This window comes from Chrysemys picta, chromosome 1 (genome assembly GCF_011386835.1).
Source record: "Chrysemys picta bellii isolate R12L10 chromosome 1, ASM1138683v2, whole genome shotgun sequence".
NCBI classification, from domain to species: domain Eukaryota; kingdom Metazoa; phylum Chordata; order Testudines; family Emydidae; genus Chrysemys; species Chrysemys picta.
In genome coordinates this window covers 299,703,350-299,722,128 of record NC_088791.1, presented here as the reverse complement: position 1 = coordinate 299,722,128, position 18,779 = coordinate 299,703,350, and the positions used below count along the sequence as shown (strand labels likewise).

The following is an 18,779-nucleotide window of genomic DNA, read 5'->3' as shown; positions in this document are numbered from 1 at the left end:
GAGGGCAACAAAAATGATTAGGGGGCTGGAGCACATGACTTATGAGGAGAGGCTGAGGGAACTGGGATTGTTTAGTCTGCAGAAGAGAAGAATGAGGGGGGATTTGATAGCTGCTTTCAACTACCTGAAAGGGGGTTCCAAAGAGGATGGATCTAGACTGTTCTCAGTGGTACCAGATGATAGAACAAGGAGTAATGGTCTCAAGTTGCAGTGGGGGAGGTTTAGGTTGGATATTAGGAAAAACTTTTTCCCTAGGAGGGTGGTGAAGCACTGGAATGGGTTACCTAGGGAGGTGGTGGAATCTCCTTCCTTAGAGGTTTTTAAGGTCAGGCTTGACAAAGCCCTGGCTGGGATGATTTAGTTGAGGATTGGTCCTGCTTTGAGCAGGGCGTTGGACTGGATGGCCTCCTGAGGTCCCTTCCAACCCTGATATTCTATGATTCTATGATTTAATGGGTTCATGTTTGAACTGCTTCAAAGCACCATACAAATGCTGCTGCTCATTGGTTGTTAGTACAGCATCTAAAAACTGTTCTTCACATGTTGAGAGAGGAAAATATATGCCACTATTTAATACTTTAGATATTGTCAGTTGAGTTTAAATACACATTTCATGAATTCTGTGCACACACTGTTTGCCATTAAAATTGCAACACGTGTACTAACTAATTATTATATAGTGAAATACCCCAGTTTTACTGATACTTAAAATAGGAAATAACTGCATTGTCTAAGATATCAAGATGGGGTAATTTATGGTAAATGCTGACATTTTAATGACAATCACTCAGAGAAGGAAAAGAAAATTAGGTAGAATATGAGCACAGGACAGTTCATGGTATAGACACCTGTAACTTGCATAGATTATTCCCTTTTTATACTGGCAGAGAAGGTTGACTGCCAATGATGTGCCTATTTTGCATGTTGTGTGTGTGCATAAAAAGTAAAATATTCATGAAGGAACATTAATTGGTTATACTTCTCAACCACACGCACACTTGAACAGAGACATTAGATTGTACATATGCTATGTCTAGCACGAAGAGCTCTTTCCAACCATTCTCATACTCACTCTGCTTGAGTTTAATATTACAGCAGTAATTTAAATATGTCATTTCTTGCAGATAAAGGCTGTGATGTTTGATAAAACCGGGACCATCACCTGTGGCGTTCCTAAAGTCATGAGGATGCTCTTGCTAGGGGACACGGCTAAGCTGTCTCTAAAGAAGGTACTTGCAATTGTCGGCACTGCAGAAGCCAGCAGTGAGCATCCCTTAGGAATGGCTGTCACTAAATACTGTAAAGAGGTATGTATTTCAAGTACTGCCCAAGGATATTGGTGTGAGCAGCAGTATTGCACTGAATAAGCCAGACACAGCTGGGTAGACCTGGCTTCACAGTGAGACCTGCCATCTTTACAAACCATTAAGACCTTAAATCTGATTATGGGCTGTAGCACTTAGAAGAACCAGGTTTATGAACAGCACTAAGAATGTGGTTTCCAGCCTGATGATGGTCAGGAAATGGCAAGCCCTAGCTGCTTGCTTTTGTTTAAAGAATGATTTAGACCTGGGATTCCCACTTTCCATTCCTGGTTGTGAATAGGATCTTAGTGTCTGCAGTCAACATAGTTCCCTGCCTGACCTAAATGAAAGATGTTAGTACTGTTGCATTGTAGGGAGAGTCACAGTTCCAGGTGTGTAAGCTAATAATTAACCTGGAGACTTGCAGGATGTTACATGCTTCCTACCATGGGAGTTAGGATCTGCTAAGTCGTTCTCACTGTCAGTTCCAGGTTTTAAACTTCCTCTGGCTGACGACAGGTCTTCTTAATAAAAGGCCAGTTCATCTGGAATCTGCTTTCCCTTGCTGATTTGCCAGAGTCTGAGTATGATGACCTTCAGGTTACAGTGCAGCATTTATTCTGGCCAAGCTTTTGATGACTTTTAATAATGGGTAATTGAGCTGCAGGCAGGGGGAGTTTTACACTATGATTTATAACTGGTGGTATTACAAGAAACTGCCTGGTTTAGTGGGAAGAGCCCTGAGCTGAGAGTTCAGAGACCTGTGTTCTAATTCAGTTTCTGCCACTGATCTGATGTGTGACCCTGGCAAGTCACTTCACCTCTCACCCTTTGTCTGTCTTAGGGCAGGTCTACACTAACCCCCCAATTCGAACTAAGGTACGCAACTTCAGCTACGTGAATAACGTAGCTGAAGTTCGAAGTACCTTAGTTCGAACCTACCTCGGTCCAGACGCGGCAGGCAGGCTCCCCCGTCGACTTCGCGGTACTCCTCTCGCCGAGCTGGAGTACCGCAGTCGACGGCGAGCACTTCCGGGTTCGACTTATCTCGTCCAGACAAGACGCGATAAGTCGAACCCAGAAGTTCGATTTGCTTGCTGCCGAACTACCGGGTAGTGTAGACCTACCCTTATTTAGATTATAAGCCCTTCAGGGCAGGGACTGTCTCTCATGATGTTTGTTACTGTGGCTGACACAATGGGGCCTGGATTTTTGTTGGAGCTTCTAGATGCTACTGTAATAATTCAGTTGCCTTGGCAACAGCCACCTAGTATAAACTTCCAAATAAATACATAGAATGGGTACCTGGAACATGGAACTGGACTATGGACAGGTGGAATTGTGATTCAATTTAATAATTCACAAGAAGCCTATATAGTCCCTTCCTACACGTTGTCTGACAGTAGCCAGTTCTATAAGCTATTTATCTGATCACTAAATTTAGCCAGAAAGATTTTAACAAACCTAAGTATCACATGAACTGTGAGCCCTTGAGTTTGACAAATGAAAGTAGCTAGTCTCTGAGATTACCCATCTCTATGCAAATCAGCAAACACCATCTATGGCATGTGTTCCCCTAATACTTCAGGAAGAATGAAAACACAACCAGAAACACAAAAGGAAGGCAATCATAAATAACAGCCTCCCCTTATGCTTACATAAAAGCCACTGGGCTACTGGCCGATGTTAACTGACTTATGAAAAGATAAATTTGGCAACAATATGAATATCCAGCACATCTAGTATAAACCTTTAGGGGTAAATACTTAGAAAATTAAAATGCCTACTTGGAAGGAGAAGAATTCTAGCTGGTAATGATCTAGATGCCTGCCTTATATTTTTTTAATGTGCCATCTTCTCCTGGATGCTGTATTTGAATCTACTCTTTCTTGTGCATGAGTGACTTCTATTATATCACTTGCCTCACTCGCCCCCTGACCATAGCTTGCTTGTATGGCCCTTATCTATTTGCATATATTTGTAGTATATCCACTGGCATTTCTAAACTATCGCTAGGCTGCTCAATAGGCCATGAGTAGCTCTGTTGAATTCAGTGAATACCTTGGAAATTATTAGGGTCCATTAGCTTTATAATTTGACTATTTCCTCTTTATAAATTTAGAGTTATACAAAATGGTCTTGGCAACCTGTGAAGTGGTTCACTCACTGCAGGAGTGCCTCCTCATGGCCAGGCATGGCTTAGCGGCTCTCTCCCCATATGGTGCCCCCTCCTGATGGTTGCTCCGTTGGTCTCTCTTCTGTAACTTGGTCCTCCGGCCAGGTCACAATATTTATGTCCTCCCCTTTTGGGGTAACAGAGTTCAACAAACAAAAGTCCAACAAATAATTCCAAGACCTTGTGTCAGGTCTCTGGCCCCTGACTCTGTGCCCAGTGCTTCTCACATCCTTGCCTCAGGGCTTTCTAATGTTCACTTCTCCAGACTCATGTCACCTTACCATGGCTGATAGGGACACCCAGGCCCTCCCACTACACCGGATTCCAGCCCAGGGACCATATAACCAGCAGCCAAGGTCTGGCACGGTTCCACTTGCTGCTGTTTCCCTGGGCTCCTTCCTACCCAGTCTTTCTCAGGCTCTCTTCTCTGCAACTTCCCTAGGTTGACCCTCCTTCCAGGGCGAGGATCCCAGAGCTTATTCTCCTCCTACCCCGGCTTCCTCCTCACCATCTCTGTTCCCAGAAAGTGATTGCAGACTCTCCATGCCACTCCCGTTTACTACAAACTTCCTCTTTGTATACTAACCCGCCTGCTCCTGCCCAGCTGGGCTTCGTGATCAGTTCAGCCTGCCTGTCCCTTCAGGGGCAGCCAGATAACATAACTGGCCTCTCAGGCACACAATAATCCATTCAGGGTCTCTATGGGGTACATACCCCATCACACAACCCCATTCTTTAACTTCTCCCTCTGATTCGATAGTAAAGGCTGTTATCATTTTCTTTAAAAGTCCCGAAAGGAGCACCAGAGACAAGCTGTTTCTTAATTCCTTGGTCAAACCAATAGCCTTTAAGTATTAAATACGTTTTTTTTTAACTGTAGTCATTAAAAAAAAAAAGCTTATATTTCCTACAGTGTAGTTGAAAGTTGATCCTTCCAAGAGGCAGCATGGTGTAGTGGTAGATTAGAGATTGGATCAAAAAGCTATAAGGAATATAAACAGTCATGCTTGGGGCACGGGGCAATCATGTAGCTTCCTGGTACTTGTTTATGGGCAGGTTTTCCATTATGGGGTTTTTTTCTTCTGCAGAATCTGATATTATCCACTGTCAGTGATGGGTCACTGGAATAGATGGACCTCTGATCTGATCTGGTATGGTGATCCCTGTTTCTAGAAATCTAATAATAGCATTAGAAACGAGAACTTCTGGCTTCCAGTCCCCATTCTGACACTGATGCTGCATGTGGCTTCCAGCAAATCACTTAACCTTTCTCTCTGTTACCTCTCTGTAAAAGGGGGAGGAGGAGACCAACTTCTCTGTGGTGTTTTGAGAATGAATTAGCTGATATTTGTGCGTCACTTTGATGATTCAAAGTGTGTTACAAGTTCTCGTTATTATTATTATGTTTGCAGGAACTTGGCACGGAGAGCCTGGGATACTGCACAGATTTTCAGGCAGTCCCAGGCTGTGGAATCAGCTGTAAAGTCCGCAGTGTGGAAGCTGTACTGGGCCAGAGTGAGCAGCGTGTGAACGAACAGAATGCTTCCCTGAGCAGTGTCAGCACGATTTCGCTGGGACACAGTTCATCGATCATGGTCTCTGAATCCGATGGTATGTCTGCCCTCAAAGCGGATAGGCAGCTACAAGGAGAGGTTTGCTAAATCAACAATACCAGCCACTGTGAAATGGTTATATACAATTAGAACTTGCTTCCTGCAGCAGGGAAGGTGGGATTATGTTAGAAAACACAAAGTAGCTAAAATGTATCATTGGGAGAAAAGCCATATTCTTTTTTCTTAATGACAGGTTTCAGAGTAGCAGCCGTGTTAGTCTGTATCCGGAAAAAGAAGAACAGGAGTACTTGTGGCACCTTAGAGACTAACAAATTTATTAGAGCATAAGCTTTCGTGGACTACAGCCCACTTCTTCGGATGCATATAGAATGTATATATATCTCCTCAATATATGTTCCATTCTATATGCATCCAAAAAAATGGGCTGTAGTCCACGAAAGCTTATGCTCTAATAAATTTGTTAGTCTCTAAGGTGCCACAAGTACTCCTGTTCTTCTTTTTTCTTAATGTGGCTGGAAAGCTAGCTGAGTACTTAGATACTACAATGATAGGTGCTTTGCAAGCACATGTGACAAATAGGTAGTAAGATTCATAGATTCTAAGGAGAAAAAGAACCACCATTATCATCAAGTCTGACTTCCTGTATAACACAGGCCATAAAACTTCCCTAACTTAATTCCTGTTTGAATTAGAGCATATTTTTTATCAAAACACACAATCTTGATTTATGAATGGTCAGTGATGGAGAATTCACCGCAACCCTTGGTAAGTTGTTCAGCGGTTATTTGCCCCCACTGTTAAAAATGTACACCTTATTTCTAGTCTGAATTTGTCTACTTCAGCTTCTAGCCGTTGGATCCCATTACACCTCTGTCTGCTAGATTGACGAGCCCAATATCAAACACTTGTTCCCCATGTAGGAACTGAAAGATTGTGACCAAGTCACTCCTTAACCTTCTCTTTGTTAGCTAAATAGATTGAGCTTCTTGAGTCTATCACTAGAAGGCCTGTTGTCCAATCCTTTAATCATTCTTGTGGCTCTTCTCTGAACCCTCCCCAATATATCAAGGTATTTCTTATTCAGACCACATGGAAACAAAACAGGAAGTTCCATTTGAAAAGACGAAAAAGATGGGGGAGAGCACAATTTGCTAATCTGCGTATAGTTCCCCCTAGAACAGTCCCCACTTTGGCCTATCCTCTTACCTTGCTGCCCTTGTGCCACTTTTTAGCCCATGCTACACTTATGGATTAAGTTATGGTTATTTTCTCAAATAGTGCTTAAAGTGCTTAATTAAAGTCACCATTGAATGGGTGCACACGTATCCTTGGGATAAATGTTTATTTTAGATATAGAATTATAGTTACACCCCTTATAAAACACATTTTGTCTACTAAGGTTTTGCTGTTGACAGTTCAGTTGATCTCACTGTGGAAGATGGATAGGTACCAAGATTTGTTTTCAGGCTGTGGAATCTATCTTGCTCCATCTTTAAAGTCTTGAAACATTTTTTTCCATTACCAGATCATTTCCTCTCCTGTGTACTACTCATTCCTTCCCACTCCCAGCATTACCTCTGCTATAACCTGGTGTGAAAAACCATTGGAAAAATGTAATTGGGATATCTACGGGCCTGGTCCTGCAAGCACTTTTGTGCGTGAGTGTCTTTATGCCTATGAATACTTCCTCTGAGCTCAAGGGGACTGTTCACATGCATAAAGATACTGGTGCGCATAAGTGTTTTCAGGATTGGAGTCTAAAGTAGAAAAGAGCTTTATAATATGAAGTGCTGGTAGCCCGTTCCAGTTGGTCTTGGCAGAACAGGAGAGTAACACTGTCTAGTTTTTGTTGCTAATCAAAACCAAGGCAAGTCTCAATCCGTGTATAAGGCTACAGGATCATTGACCTATAATAGAAAATTCCAGACATCACCACTGCCAGAGCAGATCATCATAAGGCTTAAGTCTGTCATAGTTTCCAGAGTAGCTGCACATCTCTTTTTAAAATGAAGCAGTTTAGTGACTGATTGCATCCTAATCTGACTTTACCCATCTTCAGAGGTTTCTTCTTCTGGCTTGTGGATGGTTATTTAAGTTCCTCCTGGTTTTTATTTCTGTTTACCACAGGTGCAGCAGCCCCTCTGACATACTCAGTCCTGATTGGAAATCGTGAATGGATGAAACGGAACGGCTTGCTTATATCCAGTGATATTAATGATGCAATGACAGGCCATGAAATGAAAGGACAAACAGCCATATTGGTGGCTATAGATGGTAATTAAAATTCTTTGATGTGATTCAGTGAAAACATAAATTCCACATCACCTTGACATTGACCCTGTAGGTAATCCTGTTTGAACCAGGTATCAACTACTTATTACTTTCAGGGGTGTCTTTCTAAGTTAGAGTGACAAGAGGCTACTTACCTTCTGACCATAAGTTGTTTGTGAACTGTGTATGTGTAATCTGCAAAATGGCTTTAATTAAATAGTAATTTCTGAGCCTCCTTTTGGCTGGAACCATCATTCTGAAAAGTGATGCTGCCAATACAGAAGTCAGCTTGCAAACCTGCTTCCTTCCTGCCTTCACATTGTCATCTGAAGGATCACAAGGTGACCTATTCCATCACTTATCACTTGTTCAAATGTTTCATGGTCGAACATGAACATTATTTATATTGTTGAAACACAAAATAAAAACTGGATTAGACTGTGAAGTCTTTGGGGCTTGTGTGTAGCACTGTGGGGCCCTAGTCCATGACTGTGGTCCTGAGTGCTACTACAATACAAATAATAATAATAATGGATTGTAAATTCTTTGGGGCAGGTCATGTGTCTGCTGCTTACATTTGTACAGTGTCTAACACAGAGATCGGCAACCTCTGGCACGCGGCTCGCCAGGATAAGCACCCTGGTGGGCCGGGCCGGTTTGTTTACCTGCCGCGTCCGCAGGTTCGGCCGATCGCAGCTCCCACTGGCCGCGGTTCACCGTCCCAGGCCAATGGGGGCTGCGGGAAGCAGCGCGGGCAAGGGATGTGCTGGCCGCGGCTTCCCGCCGCCCCCATTGGCCTGGAGTGGCGAACCGCAGCCAGTGGGAGCCGTGATCGGCCAAACCTGCCGACGCGGCAGGTAAACAAACTGGCCCAGCCCGCCAGGTGCTTACCCTGGCGAGCCGCGTGCCAGAGATTGCCGACCCCTGATCTAACACAATGGTCTTCTGATCCTGACAGGAGGCCTCTGGGCTTTGTTACATAAATATTAATTAATCATTCTGGTCTGATCCTTTTGTGCCCGTAGAGCTATTCTTGCAGACACTTCTACTTTTCAGCCTGCTGCCCATTATCAGTAGTGGGTCCAGCGAGACTCAGTGCCTTTATTTTTTTTCCCAGCAGCATCAAACTGCGGGATTTGCTCTACAGTTGCTGGGCCTGCCATTGGGAGATAACCCTCCCCATCGCCACCCTTGACTTATTACCCTTTCTCACTGTAACACAGGACTTTTAAAAAAAATCCTAGATTGACCACTATTCCACCACAAATAGTGACTGTAATTAAAGAGTTGGGGGCTGCGACTCATTTCAGAGAAGCCCTTAATTTTTGAAATACAACTTGCAGTACTTGTCAACATGAAATATTTCAGACTGGCATGGCAGGCAGCAGGCATGCAACTTTCAGCGAGACTATCTCGGTAGAGGACAAGTGTAATGTTGTAAAAAGAAAAAAATATTTTGAGAGAAAGCCATCTGCTAAGCAGTTAGGTGGCGCAAAAGACAGGTAGCTCCTTCCCTCAAGTCAAATCCAGACTTGAATGACATCACCACTGCAATTTCTGGCCCAAGTCCCTATTTGTCATCAGGCAATCATCACCTCATATGGCCCATTTTGGCATTGCATGCCTAAAAGCCATCCAGGACTGGAATAATAAGGATGTTAAATGTTAGATCTGAACAGAAACATATAGTCAGAGCTCTGTGTGTGTGTGTGTGTGTGTGTGTGTGTGTGTGTGTGTAAGATTGCACTGTAGCAGTCTTCAGACAGTGATCATTACTTATATTTGTGAACCCTAAATTTACTCAAAATATTATAAATGCTGAAGTAATGTATTTGATAGTCCTACATTTATTTACTCACAAGCAAGGGCAGGGTGGGGGAATCACACTAGCTTCTTTGAGATGTGTCTGCGCTGTAATCCGGAGGTGTTATTGCAGCATGTGTGAACATCCCTGAGCAAGTTTTTGATGTAGCTAGATCAAAGCCAGTTTGAGTTACAATAGCAGCGACATGGGTGGGGCCAATAGAGTAGGTACCCAAGGTCCTGGGCAGATGGGGCTTGTCCATGCTGCTGCAGCTTCACTACTATTGTGAATCGAGCTAGATAGATCAAAGGTAGCTTGGGTACATCTACATGTGCTGCAGCCACACTTCCCAGTTGCAGTGTAGACATGCCCTTGGTCCCACTTTGCTTTCCATGCCTTTCTGCAGCTCTTTAATTAACTGAGACTGTTTCCTTCTGAAGGTGCATTGTGTGGAATGATCGCGATAGCAGATACTGTCAAACAGGAGGCAGCGCTCGCTGTGCACACCCTGCAAAATATGGGAATAGACGTGGTGCTAATAACAGGGGACAACAGAAAAACTGCAAAAGCAATTGCTACTCAGGTACTCTTCTTTTGTATTAAAGCAAATATATTGTCAGTTCTAAACACTCGGCCTGGGGCAGTGAACTATGTTGTTACTTATTTTAGCCTTTGCATAGATGTGCAAGGTGTTTTACACAAAGGAGGAAAAAAGACAATTTCTTACCTCTTGAGTTTAACAATTAGGTAGGCTCATGCAATCGAGTTACAGTGGGAGCTAGCAGACAAGAGAGTCTCAGAGCTTCCATCAGCTCCCATGGAAGAGCAAATGAGCATTCAGCACCGTTCAGTGGATGCTCAGCCCCTGGCAGAAGTTGCTGTATCCCTTTGCAGTCTTTTCTTGTGACTTTATGAGCCACAGGCACAGCTTTGTAAAGCCATTTTGATGGTGCCAAGAAGGAAGTTGCTAAATGAACTGGAAGTGAGCAGTAAGTTGGGCATACTATGAAGTCCTGTTGAAATAACTGAGTCCTAGGACAGTTCGCAAAAGCTCCCAAGAGAAAAAAGACTAATGCAGGCTTTTGGTTTTTGACAGTGATTTCCCCCCTAACGGTTAGCCTCCTGCTTCCTTCACTTAAAGGTAGTGTTCCTTCTAGTGTCCTGCTTCCTCTAAAGTTAATGGGAGTTTTGCTATTGACTTCAGTGGTAACAGGATCAGCCCCTTAAGCAGAGTTGTTATTACTTATGGTTGCTTTCTAAAGCACAGACAGCGGCTTATATAAGATGTATCTGATCATAGCCCATAGATGTCACCTACCAAGGTATAGCTACATCATCGCTCTACTTAACCACTCTTCTACCCTTTCTATGTTTTCTCTCCCTCTGGTGCTCCCATTTTTCCCTCTGTTTTACTCTCCTTTTTTCTTACTCTTGCTCCTACTGTTACCTTCAATTACTCATTTAAGTAATCCACCAAATAGCAAAACTGGACAATAGCGTGGTACGTAATCACCTTGTCTGTTACAGTAACGTCAGCTTTCTTTTGCTCATGCATGACTCTCGTAATCCTTCTTGTATATTGTGTGTTATGTTTTCCTGAGACCTTCGAATAATGAAGGTTTCACTATATTTACTAATATAGACGCCTGTTAGTTATGACTTCTATGTTACGTGTGAAGTGAAAGGCTCGTAATCCCCCATCTATCTATAGCACTCTGTTGTCTCTGGTTTTATACTTACATTATAAGCTCTTTGTGGCAGGGACTGTGTTTGTACAGCACCTGGCACAACGGGGTCCTGGCCTCTGATTGGGACTCCTAGTGCTACAGTAACATAACTAATACTGTACATAATAATGGGGGAAGGAGGATGCCAAAGCGCGTCAATACTTACCTGTTTAGAAAATGACTGAGTTAACCCTTAGAGGACTTGCCTTGTATGTTCTGCCAAGGAAGCCCTACAGTAGGACCTGCAGTACTATGCAGTGCCTGAATCAAGAAGGAGCATTGCTTGCTGGAGCCTGTAATCTCTGCAGCTGCCTCTCTGGATGTGACTGCATTCAGTCCCATTTTCTGAAAATTGTGTTGCCCTTCAGAGTCCACGCAAGTTGCTAGTGCAGCCGTCTGTGGAATTGAAGCATGGGGGACTCTACTGTTCCTTACAAGTTTGACCCAGAATAATCATCACTTTTTAATCTTTCTTTTCCATGGTTAAGGTTTATCAGAAGGCTCATCTATACTTTCTACTCTACTGGTTTTTTTCCCTTTTCCTGCTTGTAGGTTGGCATCAAAAAGGTCTTTGCTGAGGTTCTGCCCTCTCACAAAGTCGCGAAGGTTCAGGAACTCCAGAATGAAGGGAAGAAGGTTGCCATGGTTGGAGATGGAGTCAACGATTCCCCGGCATTGGCTGGAGCGGACATTGGCATTGCTATTGGAACAGGCACGGATGTTGCCATTGAAGCTGCAGACGTTGTTCTTATTCGAGTGAGCTCAGTTGGTCAACGTAATCTTTTTCCTTGTGTCAGTTCTGAGAAGTGTGCATGGGTGGGGCTGCAAAGAACTGTCTCACTGCGCTTTTGTCTTGCAGAATGACTTACTGGATGTGGTGGCTAGTATTCATCTATCAAAGAGGACAGTAAGAAGAATACGAATAAATCTGGTCCTTGCCTTAATTTATAATCTGCTTGGGATACCTATAGCGGCAGGTAGGTGACTGCTGGCACTCAGCTTGTCAAAGAGCTAATGAGTGGTGCTCTCAGATCTGACTCCAATTTGTTGGGAGACGCAAGGTAGGCGAGATAATCTTTTACTGGACCAATTTCTGCTGGTGGAAGGGACAAGCTTTTGAGCTTCACCGAGCTCTCCGTCAGGTGTGGGGAAGGTATACAGAGTGTCACAGCTAAATACAAGATGGGACAGATTGTTAAGCATAAGGGGTTCACGCATGCAATGAAGTGGACAGTTAAGGATTAGCCAGTAGTAAGTTGTGTTACAAATTGTTGTAGTGAGCCATAAAGCCAGTGTCTCTGTTAAGTCCATAGCTTTTAGTGTGTGTTTTTAAGTAGTCTCCTACAGCACGAGTGAACCCTGCATGCTTAACAATCTGTCCTGACTTGTATTTAACTTAGACGCTCTGGTTACCTTCCCCACACCTGAAGCTCAAAAGTTTGTCCCTTCAATTGACAGAAGCTGATCCAATAAAAGATATTACTTCACCCACCTTGTCTCTCTCATATCCTAGGACCAACATGGCTACAGCAACCCTGAATCCCATTGGTTGTGCAGCCTTGGGCCAAACCCCACCAGTCAGAGTGAGATAATAATTACAGTCTGCCTCCCAGGGGTGTGTTAAAGATTACAGCTCCTGGAAAATATCAAAATCTGATGCTCTGCTATGGCACTGAAGGCTGTCTTTATACATGCATACAACAACCCTAATACTCACCATGAGCCAACCTTTGAACCCGTATTCAGGTACTGTATAAACACAATGAAATAAGCCCTGCCTCAGATGGCTTCCCGTGTAAGTCAAGTGACACGAAGGATGGCAGGAGAGGGCTGCCTATCTGCGTCCAGCCCAGCCATTGCTAACTGGCTGCCTTTCTTACAGTTCTTGAGGGCATTGACTCAGGCGCTCAGGACTGGGCCCTACATTTTTATTTTTAGGCACCATTTAAAGCACAATGAGACACGCAGCTAATCAGACCACTGAAAGGGTCACATTTTCAGATCTCAAAAATCCTCCTGTCCCCTCTGCTAACCCTCTTCTTCATACACTTGTCATCATCTTGCCTTAATTACTGTAACTGTCTCCTTTCTAGCTTCCCTGCCTCACAAAGTCCCCTTAGGTCTGTCCAGAGTGCTGATGCTAAGGTAAACATTCTCTCCCACTGCTATGATTATGTCCCCTCCTTGAGTCCCTCCACCAGATTCCTATCATCCCCATTTCTGACTCAAATGTCTCATTTGCAAAACCCTAAATAATCTTGCCTCCTACCCTTGTTTTCTCTTTCCCCTATTTTATAGTCCTCTCAGCTTACTGCTTCCTTCGTCTCCTTCCCTCTCTCCCCACCCCTGCTCCCGAATTGCCTACTTTCTATCATGATACTTGGAACACTCTTCCTGTTGTCCTCCATCAAGCACACTTTCCTTTTCCAAATCCCTCCTAAAAACCTACCTCTTCGAGCAGTCCTCTCTTCTATCCTCAATAATCCTCCCTCCAGGCTTTTCTTGTTTGTTTGCTTTGCTTTATTGCAATAGTAGCAGAGAGAGACAAATAGCATGTCGTACCTTTGACCACAGTCCTGCAGCTGGATCCATGCAGGGACAGACCCTTGCATCTGCACAAAGCACTTCTCATGGGCGCAAGAAGGTCTACCCATCTGGATCCAACTCCAGGACTGAGAGCTTGTGTTTGAAAAGCCCCATGTAAATTTATGTTGATATATCCTTGTTTATAGAAGTCCCCACGAGTCATGCTGTGGGACTATCTGTCCATTTAACTGTTGGACTTTCCCATTTTAAAATTAAAGCGACAGAATATTCTATATTTTAAGAGACTAAATTTCATAGTAATGTGAGTGTGATTTGATATATTCTCCATTGTTAGGGGTGTTCATGCCTATTGGAATTGTGCTGCAGCCCTGGATGGGGTCAGCTGCAATGGCAGCTTCTTCAGTGTCTGTGGTGCTATCTTCCCTGCAACTGAAATGGTAAGTTTTGCAAAAAGCACTCAGCAACTCTAGACTCTTGGTTTTGGAGCTCACATTAGAGACATGTCTATGGGCTGCCATAAACTTAAAATTACCAAATGATCCTTTAGCTGAGGGCTATTTTATCTAATCCTTGGTCCCGTCCCTACTGCAATTATTATCCTTTCAGTAAGGGCTAAAACTTTGACAAGGTATAACACCTGTGCCGCTGTATTTGAGATCCACTTAAATAGTAACTGAGTTGATGATCGGTGGGGGTTTTCTGGTGAATACCAAATGAGCTCATGATGGCAAATCATTCAAACAGCTGTTCCATTAAAATTCAGCATTAATGGATACTTTTTAAAAATGGGTTACCAATGGATTTATACTAGTAATTCTGTTTCTTTAGTCTGCTATAAATTAGCCAGAGAGAAAGGGGGAAAGGGAAGGCAACAGAAAAGTACATTTATTCTATTTGGTGGTTGATAGTTAGGCCTCCATGTTTGTCATGGAGGTCACAGAAGTCACAGATTCCATTACTTCCTGCGACCTCCATGACTTCTGCAGCAGCCGGTGAGGCTGACCCCACAGGCCCAGGGCTGCCCAAGCAGCTGGCCCCGGGACCAGCTGCTCAGGTGGCCCTGGCGACAGCTGTTACCGGCTGACCCGCAGCCATCCGCTTGGGCGGCTGCTGGAGCAGCCCTGGACCCAGGGTCAGTCGCACCAGCTGCTGCTCTGGCGGCCCCTGGCAGCTGGCCCAGGGGCAGCGGGAGCAGCCATAGCTGGGCAGCTCCCGGCAGCGGTCCCGGGGCAGCCAGAGCAGCGGCTGGCCCCCCAGGGCTCCCCACCTTCCGGCAGCAGCTGGAACAGCCGGGGACCCCCCGGTGCTCTCCCCCGGCGGCTGGTGCCACAGGATCCCCTCCCTCCAGCCCCCGATAAGATTAAAACAGGAGTATTTATGGTATAAGTCACGGACAGATTATGAGCCATGATTCTTTGTTTCTTGCCCATGACCTGTTCCTGATTTTTACTAAAATATCCCTGACAAAATGGGGAGCTGCCCCCACACTGCCTATAGTATCTAGGCAGCTGTGGGTGTCCCGGCTCGGAGCTTCTAGAGCCCCCACCATCTGTGGAGGGAGGCTCAGCACTCCAGGGTCCTCACCGCCTGTGGCTCAGAACTGCAGGGTCCCCCTGCTGCTCGGAGCTCTGGGAGGCCCCACCGCCTGTGGTGTCCTGGAGCTGCCGGGTTCCCCCACCGACCATGGCAGCTGGGAGCTGTGGCAGGATCCTGCAACTACCAGCCGCTGCAGGCTGAAGTCACAGAGGTCTCTGGAAGTCACGGATTCCATGACTTCCGCGACCTCCATGACAAAATCGTAGCCTTAATGATGATTAATCAGAAAAGTCCGACATTTTCTGACACTGTTGTCAGTTCTCTACACAGGCTCTTGAAGTTGTTGGGTGATCCTAAATTTTCCTATTCCACTTTTCCTAGCTACAAGAAGCCAGGAACTGAAAGGTATGAAGCAAAAGCTCAAGGCCACATGAAGCCACTGACACCTTCCCAAATCAGTGTTCACATTGGGATGGACGACAGGAGACGGGATTCACCCAGGCCAACTGCCTGGGATCAGATTAGTCAAGTGTCTTTCTCTTCTCTGACTTCAAACAAGCTGCCCGGACATGGCGGTTTTAGAGAGGAAGAAGGTGGCAAGTGGTCACTGCTTGCTAATGACAGAGATGAAGAACAGTACATTTAAATGCTGCATCCCATCGCCGTAGATGAAGTCACTGAGATTCTTCACCATTGAAGTGATGACCAAGAGCCCCCCATAAGTAGAAATGGAGCCCTGATGTTCCAGTTTGCAAAGCAGCTCAGAAATTCAGCATTAGATTGTGTGAATTATGATTTGTCAGTTCACAAATAATTCCCAGGCATTGAAAAAGCTTGAGGCCCTACAATGAATTATGCCCTTTACTTCTTGAACAGTGTGAAGTTGGAGTCCACAAAGCCTAACATGACCCCTACCTTGTGGATCAATTACTGAGAATCAAAATCACAGGCTGTCCAGTCTTATTGACTCTCTTGTGCTTCTTTATGGAACTTCTGTGAAAAGATTTTAAATTAAATCTGCCAAATTCATTTTCTAGGTCAAAGTGAAAACCAATACACCGGACATCAAATAGCTCTATATTTAAGGATCATATTTTTACATAGAATCAAATCTAGTCATCTCAACATGGGAAAATTTTATATTTAGGGCTCAGACAACATATGCTTGCTTGATTAGCACAAAAATATATTAATTGTATATTTTGCTGTGCATAAAACTTGTAAAATTCTGTTTCAAAGATGATCTCGTATCTTATAGCATCACTAATTTTATTTTATGAAACGTCTCAATTTGCCAAACTTGCTAGCTGGTTTTCCAGTTTTCTCCTGCGTGTTCTTCAGAGCCCTTTCTTCCCAGTAGAGTTCCACCTTTAGACATTTGTTATGTCTTCAGATTTTCCCGTATTGGATGAGATCCTGCAAGGCGCTGGAGACCCTGCAATTCCTGTTGATATCCACATTTGAGCTCCTTTCAGTGTTTTACTGGTTCAGGATAGCTCACCATTTTGTAGAATCTTTTGACGCGCCTGATAACTGCAGCATTCAGCTGTTTCTTTGATGTGCAGAGTGGCGTAAATGTGCCAGTGTAAGCCGTCCTGGTGGCTCAGTTATTGGTACGTTCATGCTAATACATTGATGAGATTCTTTCCGACTTGGAGCGCTTGTTCTTGGTCCTGATGGGAGCTAGAATGTTAGAAGTGACATACTCAGTCTCTGTGTTGGTGGATTAGCTAACAGTGCTCTTCAAGGACTCTATGGAAGTTGTGGGGACACCTCAAAAGCTAAGATTCAACAGAGAGGTGGGGTTTGGGAGGCTTTTCTGTGCAAATGGCAGATGAGAAAGAAGTAGTAGGTTAAAGCCCATCTATAATTCCACTCAAAATCCCTCTTGATATCTTGTGTTAGAGCTGGGTGGTTAAAGGAAAGTCCATGCCTGAATACTCACCCTATCCCCTCTAAAAATTACTGCATTATTACAGATCACGTCAGGCTAAAAGGGACTCTTACTTTATCTCTGAGTTTTATCTTGGACCATAAACACTACAGCCAATGCTTAAAAATTGCCACTAGGAGGCAACAATAATTATACTGGTGTAACAGAGAACAGAGCGTGACCAAGTGTTCATGGGATTCCAGAGTGGTTGGAGGGGGTGGGGGGAAAGGGTTTGAGATTACTGTATTGTTTAAATAACACCAGATAACACAGCTTGTTGGTCGTTTAAAATAAAAGTGTAAACTGATTAAAAATGGAAATAATAGCGCATGGCCACCAGGCTCTCATTTATTCTCGTATGAATCATTTTAGCAATGCTAGCTGTTCGTCATTTAATCCTGGCCTGGTTTATAGCCTGTGAAGACCTTGGAATTTATGTAAATGGGGCTTTAACATTTTTGTAGTATTTTATCTCCCTTCCTGGACTAGTGTAATGACAAATCAAGGTGGAAGAGAAAAGCCTTCTCTCTCGCTGCTAAGGTATGAGCTTAATCACAGCAACTTTGTCTCCACATTCACCCTCCAATACTTGTCTCTTAGTCAGGGCATTTGGAGTCAGGTGCTTCAGTGGGCTGAGTGGGTGAAATCCTGGTCCCATTGAAGTAAAAAACTCTGAATTCGGGGGTGGGGTCGGCAGGATTTTACCCTGGCAAAAGACCACAAATCATTGCCCTCAGCAGTGGTGAAAGCACTATTTTGGTTTGGTTTAAAGTCTGCCTGTTTCCCTACAAAGTGCCAAATCATGCTTCCACTAAAGTAAATGTCCACACTCCAGCTGATTCTGAGGGAAAGAGTGTTGTGTCCATAACATTGGAAATTTGTTCCAATCGTAATGTTCCTTTGTGTATCCTTTTAAATAATTCCCTTATATTTAGGTTCCTGTAAATGACTCATTCATCTCTGTTGACTAATCACAACATTTGCTAGGACGTAATTACACTGATTTTTTTCACAGTTCCATTTCAAAACTATAAAAACTTTTTAGATAATTTAAAAGAATTTATACAATTGTAAAAATACCCAGTAAAACATGCAATAGCTGGCTGGTCTTGGGCCCAGTGAAAGGTTTTCTATCGTTTGGACTAATTTAAAATTTTTCATATCAGTCTGTAGATAAATCTGGGTTTCTTTTCACATATTTTTCTGTCTCTCCTGGGTAAATGAAACAAAATTTGAAATTAAACAGAAGCTATTGGACCGCAGAATCTGCACATCTGATGTGCTGTGAGTAGCCCAGGTTGATAGGATGTGGCTTTCAAAAGCAGTCACCTTTGGCCTAACTTTGCTTCTGCTGAAATCCTATCCCTAAGGCACAGATAATGCCAGACAGATTTGCTTTGCTTCTTTTCTTTTTTAAAATCAAATTGCAAATGCACTAGTTTAAAGATATATCTTGTACCATCAACAAAACTCCTTTGGGTCAAGACTGGCTCAATATATTTAGTCTTTCTTAATACATCTGTTATTATTTCATAAAAGTTTACTTGAAAACGATACTGGTGTAGACAGTTACAATATAACAGGGATTGGAAACTGGTTAGAGGACTGTAAATTGGTGACGATACCAAATTGAGAGAATGCACCAATGGGGTGGATCAAGGAGTAGCTTTAGGTTTTATTTAATTTCTTTATTAATGAGCTGGAAGAAGGGATAAATACCCTAATTAAATTTGCATTATGTCCTAAACTGAGAACTATTTCAAACCTCACTGAGAAATAATATAATGGAGCCTAGAAGAATTAGACACAGGCAGGAAATATTGAGGCCCTGGTCTTGAAACTTGTTCCATGTGAGTGGATCCTGTGTTCTCATTGAGCCCCCATTGACCTCAGTGGGGCTGTATGAG

General features: G+C 43.6%; 1 protein-coding gene across 3 annotated transcripts in view; it reads left to right on the top strand.

Annotated features, from left to right (window-relative positions):
* Positions 1-17,208, top strand: part of ATP7B (ATPase copper transporting beta) — an 86,097-nt gene extending 68,889 nt beyond the window's left edge. For all 3 annotated transcript variants that reach the window (XM_065581259.1, XM_065581257.1, XM_065581258.1), the window contains exons 14-21: positions 1,125-1,307; positions 4,893-5,091; positions 7,182-7,328; positions 9,570-9,712; positions 11,409-11,612; positions 11,716-11,833; positions 13,738-13,840; positions 15,321-17,208. In XM_065581259.1, coding sequence (XP_065437331.1) covers positions 1,125-1,307; positions 4,893-5,091; positions 7,182-7,328; positions 9,570-9,712; positions 11,409-11,612; positions 11,716-11,833; positions 13,738-13,840; positions 15,321-15,585 — 1,362 coding nt within the window. In that variant the 3' untranslated portion in view covers positions 15,586-17,208. The remainder of the gene's footprint in view (positions 1-1,124; positions 1,308-4,892; positions 5,092-7,181; positions 7,329-9,569; positions 9,713-11,408; positions 11,613-11,715; positions 11,834-13,737; positions 13,841-15,320) is intronic.
* Positions 17,209-18,779: the final 1,571 nt, after the last annotated feature.